The sequence below is a fragment of the Buceros rhinoceros genome, unplaced genomic scaffold (assembly GCF_000710305.1).
Source record: "Buceros rhinoceros silvestris isolate BGI_N320 unplaced genomic scaffold, ASM71030v1 scaffold12149, whole genome shotgun sequence".
NCBI lineage: Eukaryota > Metazoa > Chordata > Aves > Bucerotiformes > Bucerotidae > Buceros > Buceros rhinoceros.
In genome coordinates, this window is record NW_010430961.1 from 18,451 (window position 1) to 28,645 (window position 10,195).

General features: G+C 40.5%; 1 protein-coding gene across 1 annotated transcript in view; it reads left to right on the plus strand.

Moving 5' to 3' along the window:
* The window catches only part of LOC104499692 (H(+)/Cl(-) exchange transporter 3), a gene marked incomplete at its 3' end in the record, with an annotated part of 25,866 nt that extends 18,443 nt beyond the window's left edge, over positions 1 to 7,423 (plus strand). Inside the window, exons 6-8 of the mRNA XM_010143235.1 lie at positions 1,275 to 1,481; positions 5,327 to 5,407; positions 6,878 to 7,423. Of these exons, the coding sequence (XP_010141537.1) occupies positions 1,275 to 1,481; positions 5,327 to 5,407; positions 6,878 to 7,423 (834 nt within the window). The remainder of the gene's footprint in view (positions 1 to 1,274; positions 1,482 to 5,326; positions 5,408 to 6,877) is intronic.
* Positions 7,424 to 10,195: the final 2,772 nt, after the last annotated feature.

Genomic DNA, 10,195 nt, shown 5'->3' on the forward strand with positions numbered 1-10,195 from the left:
TACAGGGTTGGGGAAGGCAAGAGGGAACATTCTGGGACTTTGATGAAATACAGTAATACAAGTATTCAAATGGAAATAATGTAATTGTGCTAATTGTTGCTGAGAGAAATACTCCAAATTTCAGAGAATCTTACGAATTTGTAGATTTTGCTGTGTGCTTCTGCTAGACTGGTTTTTTAAGAAATCATTTAGCTTAAGAGAGTAGACTTCTGAAGAGCGATTTCCAAACCTGCACCCAGTCTCCACCCTCCCTATGGCGATAAGAGAGCAGTGGTTCATTGACAGAGTATGGGTCCTTTGATACAGCAACTGATCTCCTGTTGCACTGGCTTTAATCACCTTAACTAGCACAAACCATCAGACAGTCACAAAATAAAATGTGTACCCTCAAAGCCTCTTTGTTTTTACAATTGCTGTCTGCTACTGTACACAGAACAGGAGGGAAAACCCGAAGTCAGAGTCTGGTTGGTCTCACTTCTCCTGTCATTCTGTAAATACTTTATGTATGCGTATTTTAGAAATAGGACAGCTCCTGCCTCTGAATAACCCTGGAGTACTCCTGTGTCATTATTCCAGGAGAGTTTTCATCCCAAACTGATTCCAAATTTAGCTAACCATTGCCTTCTAGACACAACTGCCCAGTGTTTTGTGTACATCCCCTTGATAGGCATATTGTCCTTTCCTATGATAGCTATATCATTTCCTACATAGGGGCATATTTTCTGGGCTAATAACATGACACCATTAGGCAAAGAAATAGCTTAGGCAAGTGGTACATCTTTTCTAGTGAAGAAGAGCTGATCTTTTCCATTTTCATGTCAAGGAATCTACTGTTAAACTTTTATGTAGAGATGGTAAAACATAAGGAGAAAACAGAGAGGGGTAAAATAGGTGCAAAAGTGATATTGCTACAATAGGTGGCCTTGAGTATAGTTTCTGCAGATTGATTTTTCCTTCTGGAGTTTTCTCACTTTCACTTGATAATTTGCATGATAAACCAATTAATGCAGTCATGGAAGCGACTGCAGATTAATTTTCTACTAATGTAATTGATAACGTTGTTGTATGCCATTGTCCAGTGTCTTAGAGTGAGTTGCAAATGGAAAGCCTCTGGCAACCAAATGGAGTCAGTGTAGCAATCTGAACACGTTTTAAAGTGGATAAATTTAGTCATTTGTAAAAGTTGTTTTTGAAGTTATGCAGCTAAAATGATAAAATTATTTTCTGAAGAAAGCAGGATGTGATAACAGATACTATTTTTTTCTTTCTTCCAGATAAAAACTATTTTGAGTGGCTTCATCATCAGAGGTTACTTGGGGAAGTGGACTTTGATGATAAAAACAATTACTTTAGTCTTAGCTGTTGCATCAGGTTTGAGTTTAGGAAAAGAGGGTCCCTTGGTACATGTTGCCTGCTGCTGTGGGAATATTTTTTCCTACCTCTTTCCAAAGTACAGCACAAATGAAGCTAAAAAAAGAGAGGTAAGCTCTTCTAAAAGCATTTCTAGAATGTATTGAATATCTGTGCATTTTAAAAGACCATATTTGTTCTCTCAGACAGTGTTTAGGCTTGGATTGTCAATAGTTATGCATTGTCTTATCCCTAGCATTCTCCAAGGTAAAGTGTTCCCATGTCAGAGTAAGTTTGTGTTTCTTCCTCCTCATCAACCATTTGATTTTACTTAATTTTTTTCTGTTCTTGGCTCTGTATGTTGGAAATTGATGAGTGTCCTTCAGCAGAGAACTTTTGAACATGTGAACAAAGCATTCCTGGGAAAGGGTTGGGTTTGAGTTTGTTAGCGAGAGTGTGATGGGTTAGCCTTCATGCCCACCAAGTTGCTCTCTCACCCCTCCTCCTCAACAAGACAGCAGGAGAAAATAAGGTGAAAAGTTCATCAGTCAAGATAAGAACAAGGGAGATAACTCACCAATTACCATCACAGGCAAAACACAGTAGACTGGAGGAAGATTACTTTATTGACAATTAATGACAGAGTAGGATAGTGTGAAATAAAAACAAAACTAAAACCATCTTGCCCCTACTCTCCCTTCTTCTCAGACTCAGGTTCCTTCTTGACTCTTCTATCCCAAAGTGGCACAAGGAAATAGGGAGTGGGGGCTGCAGTGAGTTTGTAACACTGTCTCTGCTGTTCCTTCTTCCTCATGCATTTTCCTGGCTCCAGCATGGAGTGCTACCTGTGGGAGACAGACCTTCACAAACTCCTTCAGCATGGGTTCTTTCTGCAGGGTGCAGTCCTTCAGAAATGAACTGTCCCAGCCTGGATTCCCCACAGGCTGAAGTTCCTGCCAGAAAACCTGCTCCTGCTTGGGCTTCTCTCTGCAGGACATGGCTTTTGCCAGGAGCCTGGTCTGGCATAGGTTCTCCATGGGCTGCAGTTTTCTTCAGGGCACATCCACCTGCTGTGGTGTGGGGTCCTCCACAGGCTGCAGGCAGACATCTGCTCTGCCATGGTCCTTCGTGGGCTGCAGGGGGACAGCCTGTGTCACCATGGTCTTCTCTGTGAGGTGCAGGGGAATCTCTGATCTGGTGCCTGAGGCACCTCCTCCCTCTTCTTCACTGACCTTGGTTTCTGCAGGGCTGTTTCTCTCACTCCTCTCTCTGACAGCTGCTGTGCAGTGGTTTTTTTACCCTTTCTTATCACAGAGACACCACCAGCATCACTGTCAGGCTCAGCTTTGGGCAACAACGAGTCCATTTTGGAGCTGTCTGGAAATTGCTCTCTTGGTTATGGAGACAGTCTCTGACGTCTTCTCAGAAAAGCCACCCCTGCAGCCTTCTCTTCCTGACTTCTCAAAGCCTTGTCACATAAACCCAATAGAGAGAGACATGCTAATGAAAACAAGTCAGAGACCAGCAAGTTCTAGCATTCTTATTAATACAAGGAAATTTTCATACTGTAAAATAACAAAGTGTCATCGCAGCCATGCTTCAGTGTTCAGGCTCAACTTCCATACTGCTAGAAGGAGACTGCAGAACATGGGAAACCTGGATTCACTCCCTCTTTCAAAGCTGTGTATTCTTAAATCGTTTAACCTATTTGTGGTTTAGCTCACCTCAGAATAATAATTCTTCGAGTTTCTCTGTATTATTCCACAGGTGTGTAAAAGCTGCCACCTGGGGGTCAGTGTTCTTGCAAGTAACTTGTCCAGTATTTTTACAATTAGCATGCGCTCTAACCATTGGCATATACCAGGCATAATTAATCCATGTTGCTGAAGGACCAGCTGCTGCTTCAGTTTCTCTTAACCTCTTCCTTAATTTCAGTTCACCTCAGATCTTTTTACAAGTTTTTGCTTGAAGACTACAGAGCACAAATTGCCAGGACTGACATAAGAGTTATATAGACTGTCATTGATTTATGACCCTTGAATAATATTTGTGATAGATGGACTTCTCCATCTCACACATCTAGAATAAAACTGAATATTTTGCTTGGAAGAAACCTACAATGATCATCTAGTCCAACTGCCTGACCAATTCAGGGCTGACCATAAGCTAAAGCATGTTGTTAATGGCATTTGTCCAAATGCATCTTAAACACTGTCAGGCTTGGGACATTGACCACCTCTCTAGGAAGCCTGTTCCAGTGTTTGACCACACTCTCGTAAAGAAACGCTTCCTAACATCCAGTCTAAATTTCTCCTGGTGCAGCTTTGAACCATTCCAATGTGTTCTGTCATTGGATACCAGGGAGAAGGGATCAGCACCTCCTTTTCCACTGCTCTCCCCGTTTATACTTGTGCCCGACATTTGGACTTGTTAAATTTCATCCCAGTGCTCCAGTCTATCTAGATCCCTCTGCAAGACCTCTTGTCCCTCAGGAGAGTCAACAGCACCTCCCAGTTTGGTACCATCAGCAAACTTGCTAATGCATTCAACTCCTGCACCCAGATGTTGATAAGTATATTGAACAAATTGGTCCGAGAATTGAGCTCTGAGAAATCCTGCTGGTGACCAGTTGCCAGCCAGATGCAGCTGCATTCACTACAACCTGCTCAGCCCTGCCCTTCAGCCAGTTTCTCACCCAGCACACTGTGAACCTGCTCATCCCACCTTTGGAGAACTTGTCCAGAAGGTTGCTGTGAGGAACAGTGTCGAAAGCCTGACTAAAATACAGAAATGCTACATCCAGTGCCTTCCCTTCGGCCATTAGGCAGATGACCTTACCATAGAATTCCAAATTAGTTAAACAGGACTCTCCTTTTGTGAACCCAGGTTGACTCTGTCTGATGATTGCATTATTCTTTAAATGCCTTTTAATAGCACTCAGTATAATCTCCATAATTTTTCCAGGAACTGAGATTAGACTAACAGGTCTGTGGTTCCCTGGGTCTTCCCTCACACACTTTTTGTAGATTAGAATAACATTGGCTAGCTTCTAGTCAGCAGGGACCTCCACAGACTCCCCAGGCCTCTAGTAGATGTTATGGTAAGACCCCTCTTGACCATCTGGTCACTCCTTCAGTGCTCTGGGATGAATCCCATTAGGCCTCATGGACTTGTGAACATCCAGCTGATAACAGCTGGTCCCTTACAGTTTCAGTGTCTGCAAATTCAAAGTCACTGTTCCCACACTTGCGGTCCTCCAAATCAGGGAACCAGACAGCCCAAGGATTGTCAGAATTATTAAAAACTGACGCAAAAACCACATGGAATGTCTCTGCTTTTTCCTCATCCCTGTTAGTCAGATGACCATCTTCAACAAGTATCGATCCAGTTTTCTTTAGATCTCCTCTTGCTATTAAATGTATTTTAAAAATCCCTTCTTGTTATTTGACATGACACTGGCCAGTTTCAACTCTTATTTGAGCTTTGGCGTTTTGTGTCTTCTTGCATATGTGAACCACAGCTCTGCTTCCAGAGATGATACAATTTCTTTTTCCTCTTTTGCTCCACGAGGATTTCCCTGTTCAGCCAAGCTGGTCTTCTGCCATGGTTGCTTACTTTATGTCACATGGGAATTGCCTGCTCCAATTGCCTCCTGCAATTTCTTGAAAATGATACATCAGCAGTTTCATCCTGATACATAGACTTCTCTGAGTGCTTCGCTGGGGAGGCTTCAAGCAGTGTCCTTGGCTTCATCGTGGCTAGTACGTGGTCGGTGGCTGCTATGGCCTCATCTTAAGAGCATTCTGATTCACTTATTGGATGCTTTTCTATTAACAAGTCTGTATGTCCTTGAGAGAAACATGGAAGAAACTGGTAACTGTAAAAGAGTCTGTTCTTCATATTTAAATAGTATCACAGACTGAAAAAAAACCCAAAACCTCCACCCAAAAAACCCCTCATATTTGTTCTTTTCCAGGTGTTATCAGCTGCCTCAGCAGCAGGAGTATCTGTAGCCTTTGGTGCCCCAATTGGTGGAGTCCTTTTCAGTCTGGAGGAGGTATGTCAAGAGATGGCACTGAACGACAGATACTATAAAAAATCTCTTTTAACATGAATAATCTCAGACTCCTTTAAGATGCGAAGTCTTTCCTAAGAAAGAAATTATTTTTGGACCGACATTTCAAAGTCAAGAGTCCTGTTACCAGTGAACTCCTAAAGCTATTTTTTATTTTCTTTGGATGAATGTCAACTTTGCTTTATTCTCAGTTATATTTTTCTCGAGAAGAGCTGAGTCAGTAAATGCTTAACAGTTTACATAGAGATACAGCAGTTTTGATGCGAAGTCTTTCCTAAGAAAGAAATTATTTTTGGACCGACATTTCAAAGTCAAGAGTCCTGTTACCAGTGAACTCCTAAAGCTATTTTTTATTTTCTTTGGATGAATGTCAACTTTGCTTTATTCTCAGTTATATTTTTCTCGAGAAGAGCTGAGTCAGTAAATGCTTAACAGTTTACATAGAGATACAGCAGTTTTTCATTCTAGGAGTGTATTCTGAAAACAGAATAAAAGCAGGCTCTTTTTTTTTTTTTATGTTTTGAAAGAGGCTTTAGAAACCCATTTGACAGTTTTGTGAGGCAAGCTTTTAAACATTACTTGTCTGAAAGTTGAAGACGCTAAACACAATTGAATATGTTCATTATTATTAATAAGGCAAAATGTTAAAAAACTGACCTCAAAGTTAACCAAACTTTCTTCTCCAATAAATTTTTCATGCTAAATTAGTTTTCACTAGTTGTTTTCAAAATGTATTTATTAAATAAATAATTAATTAAATGTTATTTAGATCATTAGCATCTTTAAAGAAAAATAAAAATCTAAAAATCTCCGAATTAAAAAAAGGAAGCAAAATATTCTTTCATTAATAATTTTGCTCTATCATTAGGGGATTTTCAGGAATTCCTTTGTTGCCAAAGAATTTTGTGAAAAGCTCTGAAGAAAACTTTCTTGAAATTCAGATCAGGTTATATGGAGCCTAAGTATAAAATTGCATGCTCTGTTTTGAGGAGTTTATTTTTTTTTTTTAATGTTTTAATCATACTTCATAAAAATAACACATCTGCCAGAAACCTTTCAGTGTAGGTTGAATGGAGATGAAACAGTATTAGCAGGAAATTTGAGAGAGCAGCTTAGAACAGTCTGGTTCTTATGAATGCTAGAAAGAGATACTTACAGAGATGCTTTTGAGCATAAATTACTGTTCTTTCCTAACAGTCTTAAAACAGCAGTGGTTTCAATACTGCTTTAGTATTGACTTGATATAAGTATGAATTGTGGAGCTTTTTAAAAACATAGTATATGCTGGAGCACCAGTGCTTCAAGTGATGGGAATAATACTGATAATACATGAGTACATTTTTTTTTCCAGTGTTTACCATGTGTGCAGCAGTACTGTAACACATGCATAAACAGTCTTTCCAGGTTTTTTTAATTGAGTCACTAATAATTGTTATGTATTGCCTTTTGCAGGTCAGTTACTATTTCCCACTGAAGACTTTGTGGAGATCATTTTTTGCTGCTTTAGTAGCTGCATTTGTTTTAAGGTCCATCAATCCTTTTGGTAATAGCCGCCTAGTTCTTTTTTATGTGGAATATCACACTCCTTGGTACCTTTTTGAACTGCTTCCTTTTATTCTTCTGGGAGTATTTGGTGGGCTCTGGGGAGCATTTTTCATCCGAGCAAACATTGCATGGTGTCGTCGACGCAAATCTACGAAATTTGGGAAGTATCCTGTCCTGGAGGTTATTATTGTTGCAGCAATAACAGCTGTCATTGCGTTTCCTAATCCATATACAAGGCTCAACACCAGTGAGCTTATTAAAGAGCTTTTCACAGACTGTGGGCCGTTAGAATCTTCCTCCCTCTGTGACTACAGAAATGACATGAATGCAAGCAAAATAGTAGATGATATTCCTGACCGTCCAGCAGGCACTGGAGTCTATTCAGCTATATGGCAGTTGTGTTTAGCACTCATTTTCAAAATAATCATGACAGTCTTCACCTTTGGTATTAAGGTAAGTGTGAATACAGCGACTGTATCATCATTATTGCCTTTCTCCTTTTCCATCTCCCAAAGCTAGCAGCGTTTTTTATAGGATTTTTTTTCCATGTGTAGTTCTTTTTAAAAAAAGTCTTTTTACTGTTGATAATAAGCAAGTCTTGAAGAAAACAGTATTAAGTTTAATTAAATTCAAACTAGCCCTTTGTTCAGCTGAATAGAAACATGCTAAATTTAGTAAGGAATGGTAACTGTGTGGAGGGATGGATGGCTCTTTGGGCCTGATTCAGCAATAAGGATGATTCTAAAATTTCCAGGAGCTGAGTTCAGCTGATTTCAAGCATAACCACTCAGGTTTCCTAGTCTTGCTACATGGAAGAAGAAAAGACTATACCTCTTGAACAACTTTGTAGGCACTTCTTTTTATTTAATCCCCTCTCCTCATCTATAACAAAAATGTAATTCCTGCAGACTGTCAGAGGAAGTCGATGATGATTTCTCATGAAATTTTGAGTATTGCATGTCATGTGACTAGAAAGTGGGCTTTGTTCATATGACTAATGGGAATTTCTTATGCATTACAAAGCAGCATAATTTTTGTTTTTCTTGGTCATTTCTCAAATCTGTTTTGGAGCTCTCTTCAACTTCTCTCCAAGGTGTGGCTGTTTTATGAATGATGTATAACTGTCATGCCTTCGTAAGTTTCTGTCTTGTCAGACAGACCTAGTTTTTTGCAACTACATCATTATCAAACGTGTCTTAACACAAATGTATTGTTGAATGTTCACTAAGTAGGATTTGTTTCTAAACTGGCTTCAACTTTGTAGTCTACATTGCTGTTCCATGTAACTGCACACATCAGAAAACATTTCTTTACTATGAGGGTGGTTGAACTCTGAGACAGGTTGTCCAGAGAACTTGTGGAGCCTTCATCCTTGGAGATACTCAAAACCTGACTTGATGCAATCCTGGGCCAGCCTACTGTAGTGGACCCTGCCTCAGCAGAGATAGACGATCTGGAGGGGTCATATCCAACCTCAACCATTCTGTCATTCTGTAGCTGATAGAGCGTAGGAGATGTGGCAGTCTGTTATTTGAAGTTATTTTCCATACATTGATTGATGGGTAAGAGAAATCAAATCCATTGTGTGTATTTTAAATGCTGAACTTCCATAGGTCAAAATTTCAGACATTATTCTGTAACGTGACTGCTTCAATCTGTTGTATTATTTTTTAATTCAATTATTGTATTTCACTTATATCTGGGGCTCTGTCCTTCTAAGCATTGTAACAATTTTCTACCATTCATGTGCCCATGTGCATCTGGCTCTTTCTCATGGCATTGTCACCACAGGATCACACTTTCTGTATTAGAATTCAGTAGATTTCAAAATGGAGCTTACATTTCATTTGGTTTTGTTCATTTTCTCAGAACTTCAGCATCTGCAATTTGGTGAAAATACTTTAGTGAAGTTGTAAGAATATATTAATTAATTAAGGAGTCATACTGCTGTCATTGATGGGACTGTTGATACATTTCTCTGAAAAGCTAAAGCATACGGCTGGTTAGAGTATCAGCCAGTATCTAAGGGGATGTCACTTTAATGTTACATTTGCATCATTATTAAGGACCCTGTGGGCTCTGCTGGTCTGTTTCTGGATCTGTAGCCATGTGTAAACACAGGTTTCCACGCACAGGAACTGTGTTCCTGTGATGTAAGCAAAGCAACTTAGCTCCTGCCTGTGGGTCATGTTGTTTCCTGCTGCTCATACTGCCATGAACAGGGGGGTCACCAGGAAGATGATATAGCAGTGGTTTGCGGTTTTTTTGCTATATTTTGGGGTTCCCCCCCCCTTCAGGCTTACTATCAGTAGACTGTACTGCTTATTATTGGTAGACTCACCACTGTATCTAAATGCTGATGATAAGCAGTTGGGATGGGATTACAGCTTTGCCTCAGAACCTGACTGGTATGCAGTCACTAACGACACAGTGGGAGGTTGCACCAATATCATGATTCCTTGCTTGATTCAAAGGTGATATGTATGCCACAAAACAAATCTTTTCTGCTGTAGTGTAACTTGAGTTAGGCTGGCACGCACTGGAGAAGACAGCCAAGAGAAGTTAAAACCTTCGAGATGCATCACAGACTCCTTAGGGAATTGCCTAATATAGTTGCCAAGCCACTAATATTAGACAGTTGACTTGGTAACTGTATAGTTGCCAATTGTCTAATATAGTTGCCAAGAGTGTGCCTCTCCATGATGCTTGAAAAGTCCTGGCAGTCAGGTGAAGTCCCTGGGACTGGAAAAAGGGAAACATTGCATTTTTAAAAAGATAGAAGGACCACAGTACCTACTGACTTGTCAGCCTCACCTCTGTGCCTGGGAAGATCATGGAACAGATCCTCCTAGAAGCTCTGCACAGGCACATGGAGGACAGGGAGGTGATTTGGGACAGCCAGCATGGCTTTGCCAAGGGCAAGTCCTGCCTGATCAACCTAGTGGCCTTCTACAATGAAGTGACTGCATTGGTGGACAGGGGAAGAGCTATGGATGTCATCAATCTGGACTTCTGTAAGGCCTTTGACGTGGTCCCCCCCAACATCCTTCTCTCCAAATTGGAGAAATGTGGATTTGATGGGTGCACCGTATGGTGGATGAGAAATTGATTGGATGGTCACATCCGGAGGTGAGTGGTCAATGCCCTATAGTCCAGATGGAGATCTGTGACAAGTGATCTCCCTCAGGGGTCCGTACTGGAACCAGTGCTGCGTAGTATCTTCAT